This window comes from Carassius gibelio, chromosome A6 (genome assembly GCF_023724105.1).
Source record: "Carassius gibelio isolate Cgi1373 ecotype wild population from Czech Republic chromosome A6, carGib1.2-hapl.c, whole genome shotgun sequence".
Taxonomy (NCBI): Eukaryota; Metazoa; Chordata; class Actinopteri; order Cypriniformes; family Cyprinidae; genus Carassius; species Carassius gibelio.
The window spans coordinates 27,717,766-27,736,876 of NC_068376.1; the positions used below are offsets into that span (position 1 = coordinate 27,717,766).

The 19,111-nt window shown below is 36.5% G+C and overlaps 1 protein-coding gene across 6 annotated transcripts in view; it reads right to left on the reverse strand.

The window, feature by feature from the left end:
* LOC128015953 (protein MTSS 2-like) overlaps window positions 1–19,111 on the reverse strand; it is a 53,173-nt gene that overhangs the window by 9,896 nt on the left and 24,166 nt on the right. For all 6 annotated transcript variants that reach the window (XM_052600225.1, XM_052600221.1, XM_052600224.1 and 3 more), the window contains exons 4-6: window positions 4,914–4,998; window positions 4,704–4,795; window positions 3,875–3,949 (exon numbers count right to left, since the gene is read on the reverse strand). In XM_052600225.1, coding sequence (XP_052456185.1) covers window positions 3,875–3,949; window positions 4,704–4,795; window positions 4,914–4,998 — 252 coding nt within the window. The remainder of the gene's footprint in view (window positions 1–3,874; window positions 3,950–4,703; window positions 4,796–4,913; window positions 4,999–19,111) is intronic.

Sequence of the window (19,111 nt, forward strand, 5' to 3'; positions counted from 1 at the left end):
ATAATCTAAAACCTATCCTCATAGCAACCCCTTAGAACACCTTAAGATCACCCTAGAAACAGCATAGCAACACCCTGGCAACCACCTAAAACACACTAGCAACACAAAGGAGTTTTTTTTATAAAGCAATGGGCCACTAGAGTAGCACTAGAGGGCACTTAGCATGTGTAAAGAGATGCTAAAATGCTAGTAATTAAATGTAGCATTTATATACATTTTTAATGAAATAAGAATTATGAATAATGAAAATAAGTTTTTGTCTGCTTATTCTATTAATTTTCCATTAGTTTAATTAATTTCCATTAATTTCTAGGTTAAAAAAGGAAAAATTAATGGATGCAAATGTACATGGAACATTATCAAAAATCTATGGGAAATTATGCATTTTATATAAAGCAGAATCAAGTGGAATGACCCATGCACATTTTAGAAAAGTAACACAGCTCTAGTGTTTTGTGCACTTGGGCCTTTTAAAAACAAAAACAAAAACAAACCTCATTTAAAAACAGAAAAGGGAGGTGATGGGAAAATAACCCATAGCCATTCAGACATAGGTGTGTACACCACAGAGACATTCCCTCAGGTCTAGAAATGCTGAGCGGTTGGAAGCTATGATGTCATGAGCAGACACCTCTCCATAAACACATGCAGGAGGCAAGTGTGCAGGTCTTCTGATGATGATGATGATGATTGTTAGCCTCCACCCAGTAGGCGGTACTACATTGCATCTGTGACTTAGGGCCCTCAAGGATTTCATTTATAAATAATGAGTGCATGAATTTACATGGACTGTGTGTCATGTAGCAAACTAGGTCTAAATAACGTGAATAAAATGAGAAAATTGATTATTAATGCATTAAATCTGAGATCAATTATAGTTAATTCAGACACCAATGAAAGAGCAGAATGTCCAGAGCTCTGGTTCCTCATTCCATCTCAAACACGGCATCAACGGCATTGGAATACTAATGTGCACGAGTTTTAATAATTCAGATCCAATGCTCTTTTTCTTCACAATCCCCACACAGATGGATCCAAGTCTTCTGAGCGGTCTGCCCCCTAGACCTCGGAGTAACACAAACGTAAGATATAAAGATGAATGTGCACTCCAAGACACATCATACAGTAGGTCTAGACGCCATATTTCCCTCTGAGAGTTGTGGCAGTAAATCAAACAGTGCTAGGATGGGGTTATGGGTGTGCTGTGGTGATACAAAAGCACTAGCCTCTGAATCACTTTTGCTAACACTTCATTCAGCCCCATCTTATGATTCAGACTGTGTCAGGCAAGGCCAGCTGCAGATGACTAACATCATAGTAAAGGACTCTCCTAGTAGGAGGTACTACAGATTAAAGTAATGATTGTTCAGGGTATTTTTCATGAAATTACCTCTTTTGCATGTGGTAAAAATTCCAAGTAAAAATGATCTTTGGCGAGTATATGAAACTAGGCTACTAGCTATTTGGAAATGTAAAATAATACAAAGTAGAAAATGCAAATATAGAACAACACCGATCGAATCAAAACATGGAGATACAAAAAGTCTCCCGGAGAATTACTAATGAATCTGATGTAAATATTCCCAAAGAAATATGTTCAGCCTAATTATACAGGTTTCACTTTGGTTAAGTTTTCAGATTCAGTAAGTTAGTAATAAACCACTGGTCACACTGCTCCTAAATTACAAGACGAGAAAGATCGTGCTGAAGCAGAAGAACAACCCTTCCATGTGAAAGGGAGTGTTTCCCAGTGTTGGGAAAGATGACACACCAATGGAAGGAAGGACGGGAGATCTCTTTCCTCTTTGAGAGTTTGTGTGGCCTTGAGATATGAGCTATTCTGGTCACAATGTTCTATCAAAAACTGCTCATTTCCTCAAATGCTAGTTTTCCCTCCTAAAAAAACCCTCCATCCAGTCCCTCCAGTGCCACATGATTCTTCAGAAATCATTCTAATATGCTGATGTAATGCTCAAGATCAATTTCTTACTATTATCAATGTTAAAAACAGAAGTGCTGCTTGATATTTTGGTGGAAACAGTGAAAATTATTTTTTCAGAATTCTTTGAGCAGAGTCTAAAAACAACATTTTATTTGAAATATCAATCTTTTTGTGACAATTTAAAGTTTTGCTGCTACTTCTGAACAATTTAATCCATCCTTATCGAATAAAAGGCTTTATTTCTTTAATCTCACTAATCCCAAACTTTGTATATAGAGCTATATTTATATCTCTGTCTTTATATATTAGAAAGGGGCTCCTCGGAAAGCAGATTATAATACTCAAGGATCTTTCGCACCAGAAAGACCGATCAGGGGTTTTATGTATGCGCATACAGAATATGCAAAAGTAATTTTTATAATATCCTCTGGAAATGTTGAGTAAGCATTTGCATGAGGGTGGATGCAGAATATAGAGCAGCGGGAGTGTTGACCCCTCAAACAGACCAGAGCAGAAGTGAAGAGTCAGTCTCTAACTGCTGCCCACACACACAGCTGAAGCAGACGACACCCACCATAATGACAGAACACATCTGCATATGCATTTATCTCTCTCGCCGCATCTATTCCATGTATTCTATTCATCACGTCTCTTCCTCCATCTTAAACTCGTTTCATGCCACATGCCAACAGTATTCAAATCTTATTTAAAGTCTTTGTTAACCATTTCATACAATAACCTTGAAGTCACATCTAAACCATTTCACACTAAAATCAAAAGTATTTATATTTTATAAAAAATAAAATAAATATTATCTATGCACTATTGTTTGCATTGCATTATTATTCTTTAATGAGAGTTACACGTACTCCCACCTCCCCAAATTCTCATTACCGTAACTCAGCATTTTTATTAATTAAAACCAAACCTATTAAAAATACTTCTCATTAATTGAAACAAAGCTGAAATTAAATACAAATATTAGATAAAAAAAAAAAAAAAATTTTTTACAGAAATTTGAATAAAATAAAACAAGAGTAGGTACTAAATCACTAACTAAATTAGAACTGAAATAAATAAATGAATAAAAGTTAAATATAAATATATTTAGAAAAAAAAGAAGAAAAAAAATCAACACGCATTAATTTGTTAAAACTAAAAACATTCATCAAAAATTTAAAAGTTGATTCAAAATATTAATAAATACTATGATACTATACAAGTGATCCAAAAATAACTTCACTCTTTATTTTTTTGGTATTTCTTGTATTTTTTGCAATACAATTTTTATTTTAAACAATATAAAAACTGTACAAAATCAATACTTACATGTTGTATAAATACAATTGGATTGTTGGATAACTGATATATAAAATATATAAATAATGAGAATTTGGGGATGAATTTTTATTATAAAAATAATGTCACAATGGATCTTAATTTTACCAACAAGCTTTATTGTCTTAATGCATTAATGCATGGTTAAATATGACCTAGACATGTTCTTTATAGGTGTTGTGAGATTCTCCCGAAAAGTGTATACGGTTCTGTTGGTAAAACTACTGCCTCATCATTCAGTTAATTTACTTGCTTAGATTTTGGCTAGATGTACTTTGTCAAGCTGTAAAAACAGAAGTTCAAGCGAACATTCAGTTAAGCACCTTATGACCAGGGGCAAGATGGCCGAGGTTAATGCCATGACAACACAGGGTGTGGTATAATGACAACACAGGGTGCGCCGCACACAGAAGTCATGGGTATGTCCTATTGTGTTTAGACAAAGACATCTGATGCTGTAATTTGAGAAAGAGTGTGTAACAAGACAACAGGACCTCATATGTTTCAGGATCTCAATAAAACACTATTTACCCAAGGTGTTCACCCTCAGTGACTTTCATTCAAAGATGTCTTATCTAAGCATCAAGAGCTTACCTTTTTTAACTTTCTTCTGCAGTTTAATCGTATCGGAAGATTTCTTCTTGATCTCTGCACGTGCTTTCTTGTATTCTAAAAACAAAAACAAAGGCAGGGAAAGAGGAACATTAGCCTCTTCAGTGGAAGCAAAAGCTAAATATGAATAAGTTCAGTGGTGATGTCAAATGAAACCTCAGACAGACATTTACTGGCAAACTGCAAGCTAACTGATTGAATGCCTAATCTTTTATATGATATAATGGATTGTTCTTATGAATAAATGATCCATTGTGAGCTGTAATATAACTGTCTGAGGGACTCCCACAGACTTAAGAGCCATTTAATAATTAACAGTGTGCAGCTAAGAGGACAGGTTTTCCGACAGTGATATTCTTAAAGGAGTGCTGATATACTTTTTCGTTTTTGCACTAAGGTCAACAAGTTTTTGTGCCTTTAACAATCATAACTTATGTAAACTATATGTAAACGGTTTCATAGTATAATAAACTCTTATCTCAAAGGATAAAGAAATACTGGATTCTATTACCATTTTAAATCACAATTTAATTGTTTGTGTACATTATTAATATATAGTGTCTGAACATGCTGTATGAAACAGCCTGGATATTCTTCTAGGTATTGTTTTTATTCTGCTTGCTTTACCAGCTTTTAATTTTTAGGTTAACTCTGCCTATAAATTCAAGTCACTTAGCTTGAAAAACCTCCTTTAAAGGATCAAAATGATACTTTACCTCCTTCTGTTACTTTGTGTTCTTTTTCCAACACAAAGATTAAATACTAAACCTGTTGAATTCTGATTATATCATGTAGGGAAGGAGGCTGATACCTTTGGCGTGATCTTTATCCAGCTGACTGGCAACCTTCTTCCACTCTTCAATTTTCAGTTCTAGAGGAGTGATCAAGTTATCCATGAGAGCCCTGCACACACACACACACACACACACACACACAGTTAATGCTTTGTATAATACATAATCTTTATTACCAATTCAACTAATGAGCTTATAAATAACAAAAGGGAATTAAATAGTCGTACGTGGTGAACAGTTTGAGCTTGTTCTCAATGCTTCTGTGTCTCATACACATCCTGGTCAAAGCCGATCCGATCTCTTTCGTCGCTCCTGGAGGGAAAAAAAGAGAATGGAAATTAATATCAGTGTCCTTAATCTCAAAATCTTCCATTGTGAGCTCCATCAGAAACTCTGAAATGCCAAGAGGAAAAACATGTTGCTCATGAGTCCTGAAAGAACGGTTTCATCACATTGTTCTCCTCTTCAGTCCTTTCTTTCCCCATCTTTCTCTAAAGTGGCTGAATGGGCTTCATTTTGTAACATGTCTCAGACAGCTTGCAACATAACTCATGTTATCTTTCACAGGAATGTGTGCTTCAAATGAAGCAACGCAGATTTCTCATTAATGAGGATTAAAGGAATCGTTTGCCCAAAAAGTCTAATGCAGGAGAGGCGAGGACGGGACACATACACACATAGCATTTCCTCTCTAAATACAAAAATTTATAGAATTATTTAAAGAATTGAAAAAGGAGGAATAGAACTGGGAACTGAAAAACAATGTTAAATTCTTCATTCTGTAAAGTTAACAAGTTATATATGACATAATAAACTACTGTTCAAAAGTTTCAGTAAGATTTTTTGTAAGAAATTCATATTTTTTACACACTGATCAAATCTGACAGTAAAGATAATCATAATATTACAAAAGAGTTGTATTTCAAATACATGCTTTTGAACTTTCTATTCATCAGAGAATCCTGAAGAAAAAAAAAAAGATGTTTAAAAAAAAAAAAAAAAACAGAGCGGTATAACTGATTTCAACATTGGTATTAAGAAACATTTATGAAGCACCAAATCAGTATATTAGAGTCTCTGATGGATCATGTGACACTGAAGACTGGAGAAATTATTCTGAAAATAATAATAATAATAATAATAATAAAAACAGGTCAATTACTTAGCTTCTGCATAATCACACTAATGCATCACTGCAGCAACACATTCATCAAGAGACCGCTCACACAGACAGCGTGACAGAGAAAGCAGCTCTTCCACAACCCCTCAAGCCCATGAGCTCATTATCACTGGTTACTACAGCAAGCTTGATGCACAAAACTAGATCACAGATTCAGTACAAAGCCATGTACTCAGGAAGCTTCTCACGTTTTATTTTCTTCATCTAGCTAAAATGAATTAATCATCCCAATACAGTGTGTTTGAAATGATTGCTATGAATTGTATTCATTATAACCCATTGACTCTTTTTCAAATGATAAGGTAAGGAAAACCATCAAAAACAATCACTCTCTCACTATCAGGAAAGGCAGCCCATTTTTAGGGCCCCACACACACAGCTGGACTTTGTTTGAATTTTTTCCAACCTAACATCAGCTGAGGAAAGAAAAACATAAGATGCTACATTTTGGGGCTAGAGAAGCACAGTTAAAAAAAGCTTTATTTAATCAATCACTTGGGGCCCTATCTTGCACCCAGCACAATTGACTTTGTACACCGACGCATGTGTCATTCCTATTTTGCACCCGCGCAAAACGCGCTTTTCCCTCCACAGAAGCACGTCGCTAAACTAGTGAATGAACTTGCACTCCCTGGGCGGTTCAGCGCAAAAAAGGAGGCGTGTTCCGGCGCAAACAATCCCTGGTGCTATTTTGCTGTTCCATTAAACAATTGCGCCACTGACCAGAAAAAACCTAGTCTAAAGTCAGTGGCGCGTTGCGCGTTGTTCATTATGCTATTTTAAGGGCGCATGCTTGACCATAATGTATAGCGTGCACAACGCGCATACACTTTGCTCATGTAATCTACACAGATGCAACAGTTATTTTTGCAAATCATAAATTGTTACACTAAAAAAATATTAACACATGAGATGACGGAAATCATTGTGGTGTGCCACGAAGATGTGAACAAAATAGGCATAAATCTAGCTTACAAATTATTCAGGCTAATTATTCTCCCATCCACATAAAACACAACTTCTCTGTCTTTCACTGCTCTTACAAGAACATCGGTCTCCTTGGCTTCTGGCGTGCGCCTGGTAAATACGCCATAATAATAGCAATCCATAATGGAGCTTGCGCACCTGCTTTTAAAGGGAATGTTGGATGATGCTCTGATTGGTTTATTTCACGATACGCCCAAACCACACCTATGAATAATGAAGCTGCTTCAGACCAACCCACTTTAGATTTGCGCCGAGCGCAAGAGCCATTTATCCCGCCGGGAAAATAGCAACAGCGCCGAGACCCGCCCACAAACTTACTTGCGCTTCGCGCTTTGACACTTGAGACTGGCTTACTAACAGCATCGATGATAAATTATTATCTAAATTCTGATTATAAAAGCTGATAAATTAGTTAGATTATGTATTACACTGCAATGATACATCCATTAACACGCCCACCCATAAACACATAAAAGGTCAAATTATCTGTTGAGTCAAAACTAATTATCTAAAGAAACTCTGAAATAATTTCTATTAACAATCTATTCTGTGAATCAGAGTGACTGAAATATTGAAATAAATTGTGTTAAGACTGTGCAAACAGTCACAATGCTGGCATTAAACCGTCTAATCAGATACGCTTTATACTGGACTGCTGCATGTAGCTGATGCAATATGCTAATTATGCACAGAACGGTTTCTCTTATTGGCTGAAGACCTGCCCTTCACACTCGCTTCTCTTTCAGTTTCATTCTTCCATTATCCTCTATTAGTCCTCTTCAAAATAAGCAAACATTTAAGTGAACCATTAAAGTGTAAAGCAACAATTCTGTCAGCATTCACATTGTCCCATCTTTAGGGAGAAAAGAGTCTCAGTCCACATTTCATTTACATTAACTTAATAATTTAATTCAATGTTAAAATACGATTTAACAGTAATATATTTCAATAATAATAATAATTATAATAAAATACTTTGTTATTTTCATTTAAAATATTTTACAACATTTTCAATTTCGGTATAATTGCTCCTCATTCCAGATTTGAAGAAATGCTCTCAACTGAATTTTCCCAAAAAACCTGATTTTCTGCACCAGTTATCATTTAGCTACATCTTACGTAAATATATATTATATAAAATCCAATAAAACAAAAATAAAGTGATGCATATTGCAAGTTAAAAGTCTAATGCTCTGATTCCAAATTTACCATTAAAATCCATTACTATCACTGAAGTTAATTCTATAATCCTCCTAACTGAAGTCGATTCTTAATACTGTTCTCTTTTTTCCATTGAAGTTCATCATGAAACTACATCTGTGTCACAGTACTTCCTGGTGAGTGTTCCCCAGGTCTCTAGCCGGGGGCAGTAAATGTGTACGCTCTAGAATCTGACTGTTCCTCCTGCAAGACTAGACATGTCATGTCATATGCACTTCACTGTTTTTTTTTATGCTGTTTGCGTGATGCTTGATCTTAAGAGCAGTGACTACTGTCACCAACTGGTCTCTGTTGAGGTTTTGAAGTCAAATGATTCGGGGAGGTGGGTCGACACACCCTGACGCCTCGGGCTGATGCTCAATAAGTCTCATTACTGCCAAGACATTTCACACGCAAGATCTCAACACGTTACCTGCTGGGGGGTTAAGACATTAAACTTTCAAATGTCTCTGGTGTCAATCAACAAATAAAGAGCTCTCAAACAATTCAAACGTTGTAAGAACAGTTCTCTAGCTCCATAATTACAGGTGTTTGAGTGTAAACCCCAGACAAACCAATGTAAAAACAGTCTGAAACTCATCTTTCCCTTCTTTAATTCCTCTTAAAAGTAACCGATCAAGCTGATTGCGTCATTCTGTGTATTCTTGTGACTTCACCACTGTGCCAATTTTCCAGCCACTTTAAAAATGCTTGGTGGAAACCACAATAGTTCGTTACTGTCGGAATCAGATTAATCTACTGTTAGTGGCTATGTACTCAAATTACTAAAAGCATATTACTTTTTAGACCAGTTAGGTTGGAGTTATCGCGGCCTAGCGATAAGCACACAAATTCATTAAGTGAGTTTTGTAGGTTCGAATCTAGCGCCAAAATGATGGAGATAAAAAGGTGGGTTCAACTGGAAGGTAGTTTGTGTTTTACCTGAAGAAAACAAGTAATTGTTAATAAAAAAGTTATTTATAAAACCGATACAATATTAAATAAAAATCTAGTCTCTCTGAAACCAGATTAAAACATTCAAGCACACTCACATCTGTGTGTCTAATACAAAAAGGTTCTTCACTGTTCTTGCCAATATGATGTATGATCACCATTAAGCCTCTTAATCACACAAAGACGGTCTTTATCACTGATGGAGAGACTGTATGTTACTGTCAGCACTCGAATACTTTCCACTCGCTTGTGTCGTTAGAAAAAGAGTCCATAACCCAACATAAAACCAAGCCTTTGCTCACAACCTCAGAGGAACAACACCTAGCTGGCATCCTCATCACCTTAAATGTTTGCTCAAGAGCCATAAACTTTTCCACGTTTTCCTCAATGGAAAAGCTTTCGCTTAGCCACAATTTAATTTCCCTGCACGTAAGCTGGTTGTATGAAGAGAGCTAAAGAGGAGAGAATGCTCATTGGAGCAGGATTCGCAGTGCTCCGTTTCGATCTCAGATTCTCTATTGAGGTTTTCTGACCGCAGGTTAGTCACAATATATTCATTCAGATTGAGAGAGAGGCCCGAAGAATGAAACCTTAGTTAACAAGCACTCACTGCTGTCTGTGATATGATGCTTAAAAGAGGCCATTCTGTGGACAAAGAAGTCCATTCACACAGATGCAGCACACCTTGATCACACTCGCACATACAAAATGACATGTGCTAGAGACAGGCTAAAGCTTTGTGACTTCGGTACAAAGTCAAAACTAAGATAAAACATAAGTGTTCAGAAGCATATTCGTTTTTCCTGTAATACCAAAAAAAAAAAAAAAAACATTGAAAGATGAATTATATATATATATATATATATATATATATATTTTTTTTTTAAGTACACTGAATAAAAGTATTACTTTCCATTTGTAAAAAATATGTATATTTTTTACATTAGGTACAGAGTAGGGTATTACAGACCAATAATGTGAGCATTGAGCTTGCGGACGTACTTAAACATTAAACCAGTTCAACCAAATTCATTTGAAGATCAATAGTTTTCAGGAAAAGGTTTTGCAAACCGTGCTTGTTCTCACAAACCAACCGCATGAGAATGTCGCACCTGAATTTCATCCAACTAAACTTTACTACTGGGAGAAGATTGTTTCAATAATAAAACATTTTGTGTCTCTCCTAAGGGTTCTCACAATGCAAAATTACAAAAATGTATTTCACTACACTGACATCAGCCAGAGGACAACACTCCCAGCTGGTTTCACACCAGAAAAATACTGAAAGAAATGTCCTTGAAAGACTGTTGAACCTTAATGACCCCAATTGAGGAAGTGAAACATTAAGAGTGTTTTAATTAAACAGGTTATGTAAGCAAATCTGATTAGCATTATTGCATGAATCCGTTAAGTACGTTTGACCATACATAATAGTGCACTTTTCTCAGCAGTTTGCATGAACTCTAATGTGAACATGACACCAAAAAAAAATAAAATAAAAAATACTGTAAACTTAGATATATTACAAAATCTTTATTAATATGAATTTTTATGCAAAATTATATATATATATATATATATATATATATATATATATATATATATATATATATATATATATATTAGTGCTGTCAATCGATTAAAAAAAATTAACTAATTAATCGCACAATTTTTTAAAATTAATCGCGATTAATCGCAATTAAAAGACTGAAACTTTTTGGATATGTAAATGTAAAATGTAAATAATTAATGTAAACTCAAGACAAAGAAACTATTTAAATTCAAAATATGATTGTTTATTGGAATTTTTGTTTAACTTGTAACAGATTTTCTCATGTAAACAACATACCTGCAATAAACCATCAATATCCTCCAAATTAACTGTTGGCTTGAAAGCCATATTTATTACAGAAATAAAAACACAGGCATGTAAGTACCATTTGAATTTCAAAACAATCAATGCCAATAAAAAACAAAAATGATTTCCATGTTGAATTCTAAGTGGACTGCAAAAAAAATTCCAAAGTATAGTCATTGCCAGTGCTTTAAGTGGGCCAGTATGCACCCATACTCAGTACTGCCACTTCCAAATATAGCTCTTGAGCTTACCGCCACCTCTCCGTGCGCCCAGAACGTGCTTGTAGCGTACCGGTACGCTCATTTGGACATCAGTTTTAATAGAGGTTTTAATCGTTTACCTGCACTGCCGATTTTCAGAGCGCCCTTCACAATGCAAGCTTCCTAATTCATCCCACCCAGAGCAGAAACTACATTACCCATTCACCCTTAAGTTATACAAGTGAATAGCGCATGTGTCGCTTTCCCACTGTTAAGTGTCAACAACTCAACGTGGCCGGAGAAGGTGTGTGAAACTCGTTGTGAGTTATACTAAAGCAAAATCTTGAGTATTTATTGTCTGATAAACATTAAAAACTGTCTGCGGAGGTTGAGTCGTCCTGCAGCCCCCGCTGGCTGTTCATTAGCTGCAGCATCTTTTTTCTAAGTTCTAAAAAAATACCATAGACGGCAAGGCACAAATTTAGATATTCATTTATCTAATTAATCTATAGCCTATGCACAAAGACAATATGATCTTTTTGTCCCCTTTTTGTTTTAAAGCTTGATGAAGAGAGAGAGCGCAAGTTGCTGCAGCTGCGAGGAGGACAGTGATGCACGCGTACAGGAGTGATTGACAGTTCGCGGCACTGTGTACAAAAAATACTCCGCTACACAATTATTTCGTTATTTTCATTTAAGCTTATTAACGTTAGCGTTATAGAAAGGTCTGATTTACGCACTGTTACAGTCATTGTTTTTTTTTTTTTTTTAAACAATGACATTTGAGTTCATGATTTTAATGTTGCTGTTTCTTGTGGCAGACTAAATGAAGAGTAATGTTTCTTGTGGCAGACTGAAGAGTAATCCGGCAGAGTTTTATACTGAAACTTTCCGTCTAAAAGTCCTTCCTTGGTCTTATCCATATTTCTTTGCACGTTGAACACACATAGGCCACAACTGGAAATAAAAAAAAAACTGCAACCGCGTTAATTGCGTTATTTTTTTTTAACGCATTAATTATTTCAAATTAATCGAATGCGTTAACGCGCTAATTTTGACAGCACTAATATATATATATATATATATATATATATATATATATATATATATATATATATATATATATATATATATATATATATATATATATATATATATATATATATACACATACATACATACATACATACATACATACATACACGCGCGCGCACACACACACACGTTTTTAAACTATAATTAAATACAAAAACAGCCTGCTTAAAGAACAGAGTTCATAGGACAATGCTTTATTTAGTTTTTCCATGACTTGGTGTGAACAAGTTTTAAAATGTCAAGAAAGGTTAACAAATTCTGGCAAACACTGAAATATTCCCTATAGGAATCAATTATCTTGTATAAACCACATCTCTCTGGTGCAGAAGGAAAATATTGCCATTCAGCACAATACCTTTATTTATAGTCAAAGAGAGAGAGAGAGAAAAAAAGGATATACAAGTTTTGCTTTAAAATCATATATTAGTAAGAAATTCAGATATAAATCACATTCAAGGATAAATTTCTCCCTATACTGCAAGATTTGATCAGCTCTGAGTTGAGAATCATGTGATGTCAGATGAAGGAGCAATACAAGGAAAAGCTCTTGTCTATATAAGGCAGCTTTGTCAATGAAGGCTGACCCTAACAGATCAGCTAGAGGCAATGTCAGCAGAATCGCCAGCCGTCCTACATGGACTTCAGGAAGGAGTGAACTGAAGGGCTGCCAATTCAGCTTCATTCAGGTCATGTGTGCCCTTCAGGGGATAATGAATTGCAAATGTCTTCACGAAAACATGTACATGCATCTGTGAGGGTGATAAAAAAAAGAAACACACACAAAAAAAGAAAAAAGAAACAGCAACCAAACTGTTCTACAGAATGTAATGTGTAATTTTTCAACCCCCAAAACCTGAAACAAAGCCCAAGTCAAACTATATTCCTAGCGACATCATACCATATAATTAATTTCAATGAAGTGTCGCCAAACTGTGACCGTGATGACTGCTTTCTGTGTTATGTTCAAATTCAAACCAAAAATAGTTAAAGGCCGAGACAGAGAGGTCACAGGTCATTTCACTGAGGGGGGGGCGTGCGTGTTTCCAAAGGAAACGGTCAAAGGCTTGTCTTCCTCACCAAGGTCGGGATACTCTCGTAAACCACGGTTTCCTCCCTAAGCTGACTTTAAATGATCTGTAACTGCATACCAAGGCGTCCTCAGTCCTTCCTGACCTTTAGGCATTGTCTGTATTATCATTCTTTAATTTATAGCACAATACGTGCACAAACTCATGCACACACAACAACGAGATTCATCAAACTACAGTGTGCTAGGACTGTGGAACATACCCTCTTACCTACAAAGGTTGTCATTCAACAAATCTGAAAATAACTAGAGTTGTCATAAATTGGGCAGGAGATTTTTAAACACATACCACCATATCAGTCAGCTGAGAGCTGCCTAGTGCCTTGAACTGAGTCAAACACTAAAAAAGAGCCCGGCTAAAGGTCGCTTTTGTTTTGGGAGCAAGGTCATGTTGTAGAAAGGCAGGCAGAGTCAAACTCATTGAACTTCATGTGGTGCCCATGTTTAATGGAAACCATATTGGGAAGAGATTATTTCAAGAATTTAGTATTTAGAACAGACATGAACAGAATGGACTTCAAGGACACTCAAATAAGAAAAGTCTTAATTAGCTTAATGCCAGCTAAGATGCCAATTATGATATTCTTCTCACTAAACTTTCCATTTCAAATAAATGCTATTCTTGTGAAGTGTAATTCATTAGGGCTGGACAATTAATCAAAAAATAATCAAAACCGAAATTCATAACCTCTTACCGACGTAATTTTCCCATGTTGTTCATTTCGGTTTTTTAATCCTGTTAACACTTCCCCCTTAAAGGAACACTCCACCGTTTTTTTAAATAGGGCTTATTCACATTATTTCCTACATTTAGATAGGTGGGCAAATGCATTTTTGTGTCAGTGCATGCATTGTTTTAGTTTGACTGGGTCGGCGTTAGCTTAGCTTAGCACAATGAATGGAATCCTTTGTTGCCAGCTAGCATGGCCTGAGTAAAAGTGATCAAAAAAAGAAAAAAAACCACCTAATTACTTCTTGTGGCCTGCGTATTCACAACGAGTACAAATAGCGATCCAGATTAACACTAGGCGATTTCCTAGGCAGATATTGGCTTGGGACTATATTATGGGGAAGCACAGGCGAAGCACTGCTGCTTAGGCGAAGCACTGCTACTTCGGCGCAGAGATATCACGCAACACATGAAATCCCACGACTTCCGTCAACATACCGGCGTGAATAGTAGCTGCCTGGCTATTTTCCTTACAGTACACGAATGGCGATGAACATGGCTGATTTTGAGAGAGACGAAGAGGGTGACTTCTCAGACAGTCAAGAACCAGAACCATACCTATTTGAACCAGAGTTTACAGAAGACGAGCTGCGTGCTTTGGAAATAGAACGACAGGAGGAGACTGCGGTCAAGCCAGCCGCACTTCAGAAAAACACCGTCAAGCCAGCCGCGAGTGAAATTTATATGCGCGTGTATTAGTTGCGATCGCTCAACAGCCTGAGGACGTGAGGATGAGAGCCAACATGAACTGGTGGTGTGAATGTGGGGGAATATGCCAATCTATAACCGACGGAAATAGAGTGTCTGTGCTGTAGAGAGTGGGACATGTTTTTGCCATTGATGACCAGGCTCAACACGTCAGATCAAGATGAGCGTGCCCGAAGTTGTGTCACATCTACAGAGAATTTCACGGCGCTGATCCATTCTGCAGTACTCGACTTTTTTTTCCGGTGTGACAAAGTGAACTGGAAAAAACGCCCCACGCCGAATGGACCAAATGGACAGCTGTCCACAGAGTAAGTGATTATTTTAATCATGACGCATGTATAGATCGACCCATATTATACCTGTATTCACATAGAGTTGATGTTTTCATGTGTTGCGTGATATCTCTGCGCCGAAGTAGCAGTTCTTTCTTCTGTGCTTCCCCATAATATAGTCCCAAGTCAATATCTGCCTAGGAAATCGCCTAGTGTTAATCTGGATCGCTATTTGTACTCGTTGTGAATACGCAGGCCACAAGAAGTAATTAGGTGGGTTTTTTTTATTTTTTTGATCACTTTTACTCAGGCCATGCTAGCTGGCAACAAAGGATTCCATTCATTGTGCTAAGCTAAGCTAACGCCGACCCAGTCAAACTAAAACAATGCATGCACTGACACAAAAATGCATTTGCCCACCTATCTAAATGTAGGAAATAATGTGAATAAGCCCTATTTCAAAAAACGGTGGAGTGTTCCTTTAAAAGCATACTAACGCGTGTGTAGCCACATGACTCTGTGCTCTCCAGTCAGTGGCATAAAAGAAAACCCGGAGCTGAACGCCGGTTCAACACATACTGATACCTTGCGTCTTCATTAAACTTTGTCAGTTGTATTTGTTTCATGGTTTGCACATTCAAGCGATTAGATGAACGTATGTGTATTCTTATATCGAGCTACCGTGTTAACGCAGCTGCACTGGGACATGAACACTCATATAAACAGTAGCTGTGAAGATCACGTGCACAGAGGAACGCAGAAACTAGTTGTCAGCGCTGTCCTGTGATTTATCCAAGGGGCAAGGAACTCGACCGGAAGCTGAAGTCGGGTGGGGGCTGCCATCTTTTAGCAGAACTTCACTTGCGTTAGCATTCCCATTGACTCCCATTCATTTTGGCGTCACTTTGACAGCGAATAACTTTACATCTGAGGCGTTTAAAGACTCTGTTTGTCCATTATTTATTTCTAAAGATACACGACAATGTATAAAGGGCTCCATTACCTTCTATGTTACATTATGGCCCCGTATAAATAGTTTTTGTAAAAAATAGGCTAACGATTGCGTCATAACCACTCGGCTCTCTGTCGCATTACCGTACAGACAGGAGGAGAAGCTCGCAGGCAATTAACTTAATATGGCGTACTGGCGTTACATTTTAAAATACTATACAAAATAATTAATCAGAATACTTACTCCTGCTCACTCACGACAAAGAACTCCCCGCTCAAGCTCGCCGTCTCTGCAAGATTAACGAAGGCAGTTTGCACGCACAGCTACTAGAAGATTTACATCTGTCAGACAGGTTGCTGACGTCGTCAAGCTTCGTTTGAGTCTGCGCGTCAGAAACGGAAGTGCTAAAAAACGCTAAAACTGGGCTTCATTTGTCTCAATTGAGTTCCAATGGGGTCGCTGTGTCCATTTCTTTTACTGTCTATGGATTTATCACTAAAGTAGCTTAGAATCTAAAAACTTATTATAGCATGTTTGTGTGCAGTGCACATGAAGCACAAGCGCGTGCATAGAGATCGGCGGTCGCGCTGCGGGTTCCCGATTTGTGTGGGTTCTCGGACTGTTCTGTGTATTTTAACTGTAGAAAAGGTTGTTCCGAGTCGAAACTACGATACAGAAAACTACATCAGTATATCATCATAAACACAGACGTTTTTGTCTTACGTGAATGTAAACAGATGAGAAAGAAAACACACATGTACAGTATTTTTGCTTAAAGAGACAACAGCCTAATAAACGCGCTGCCTGTCATTAATGTTAATCAAAGAACAAAAGAAAATCATTCACTGATCTTGACTGAATATATTTAAGAACTTTACTTGATTAATCTTTATTTTATTTATAAAAAGAAAACTATGCAGTGTTTTTAAACTTTTAATTTCAGTTTCTGTACCTGAAATTTAGTTTAGTTGTATTTATTATATTGCTAATTGATTTGTTTGTTCCTTTCTTATTACTGACCTATCCTATTTAACGCTTTAATATTTGAAATTTATATTAATCTAGTTGTTTTTGCTATGGTATTTTTTTTTTATCACAGGCAAAATTCCTCTTGCAGTGTTTTGTAGGCTGCTGATTTTTGCTCATGTTATTTAGCTGCAACAGAATGCTTTGTAAAATTGTTTGACTTAATTTTTTTTATATTGGATTTTTTTAATCAGATTTTTTACCTAGTAAGAAATGTTACGAACATAGATAAAATAACTGCTGATAGTCAATCATATTTACAGTACAAACCTTGTCATCTATCTATCTATCTATCTATCTATCTATCTATCTATCTATCTATCTATCTATCTATCTATCTATCTATCTAATTAATTTACACTACTTTAAATATTTCCATTTTCCTATTCTATAGTCAATGTATGCTGGCATTGTTACACGCACTAATCGTTAAGCAAAAAAATAAATTGCATCTAAAAGCTATGATAATATCCGCATCGTGTTCATTCTCCATTATTTCAAACTACATAAGCTTGCTTCTTGGCCAAATGATCTTATACATCGACTTGTGATTTTTTTTTTTTAAAGGCATGGACAGAAAGAGGATGTTCTCCACTGGATCACAGGGTTGGGTTTGTACCACTTGGTTCCCTTCTCCACGTGAGTCATGGGGGCCCACTTAGCCACAAGCCTCAAAACAAGATAAAAGCTGCAGGCAGATTGTGTTCCAAACGATCACTGGGTCATGCTAGGTTAAAAATGTCCACCACACATAGCCCTACAACGCAAATGTATTCTCCTGGTGAGACCTGACAGGCATCGCTGTGAAGTGTTATAGCGTAGGGTTCAGGGAACGGCACAAACAAGACACAAACCCAAGAGAAGTTCCTCTACAAGCAGATGATCTGTAGGCATAGATTGTGTAACATCTGGGTTTGGTTCAACACGTGTCTATAAAAACGAGAAGTGTACAAAAGTGGTCACCATGACAGTCTCTGTCCGTAGCCAACATGACCACTTCACACAATCCAAATCGATTTGCCACCACATATGCTACGATAAATTTCAGACAAAACCTCAAATTAACATAAGAAAAGAAAGCTTTGTAGCTCTATTGCATCTTTTTAGTGACAGCATGTGTTTAGCAAAAACAAGAATTTCAAAGATCTCACATTTTTCCGTCTAAACACAACCATACAAAGTCATCCCCATCCTTGCAACTGTACTCCCCGTCTGCCACTCTATTAGACAGTCCAAAATAAACTTCACTCTTTCCTTCGTTCCTTAAGCACTAGTTTAGCCAGTGCCCACTCATGCCGGTCCACATAAAAGCATCCAGTGTGTCTGTGTTACACAGTCCATCACTGTTCACACCTACTCACTCCACAGCACAGACTCCACATTCAACCCCTGCTCATGATTCAGAAGCCTGCGTTTTTATTGATATATTTATAAAAAGTTACAAAACGTGCTACGAAAAAGCTGTGGAATGAAAATGTCAGTTTTTTTTATGTCCCTGATGCATGACACTTTTTCCATGAAGCCATGACTCATAGTGTTCACAGTTTCTGCTTATCTGTAAGTTTCCGTCTCCTGCAGATAAACTTCTGCCTAACATCATCTAGTCCAAGTTGTAGCTTCTTCTGGCCAATAACTTCCCATTTAGACAGGAAGAAAATGCCTGATGGACATTAAATGAACAACCACAGTTTATGATGTTATGATGATGTTTGGGGGCAGGTAAATCTGAAACCAGCTATAATTTTGTTAACAAAAAATATATTTTTTTTACATGCCACACCATGATAGCTAGTAGCAGCCTAGACATTCTGTCTCCTAGAAACTGATCAAAACATAAGCACTCTGACTCCCAGAAAGTAAAAAAAAAACAGCCAATCAGACAGAAAACGGCAACTTTTACTGTCATTTTTTAGTGCAATTCAAGTAACAGTCTATTCAAGTAACAGCTCTGTTCATGATATAAACCTAAACCATTTATAAATCTGCATTTATTTTATCAAAAGTGAATGCAAAAACTTTTACAATTTTACAAAAGATCTGTATACATGCGGTTCTTTTAAACTTTCTTGAAAAAAATTATCAGTTTCCACAAAAATATGAAGCGGAACTGTTTTCAACATGTATAATAATCCGAAATTTTTCTTGAGTGCCAAATCAGCATATTTGAATGATTTCT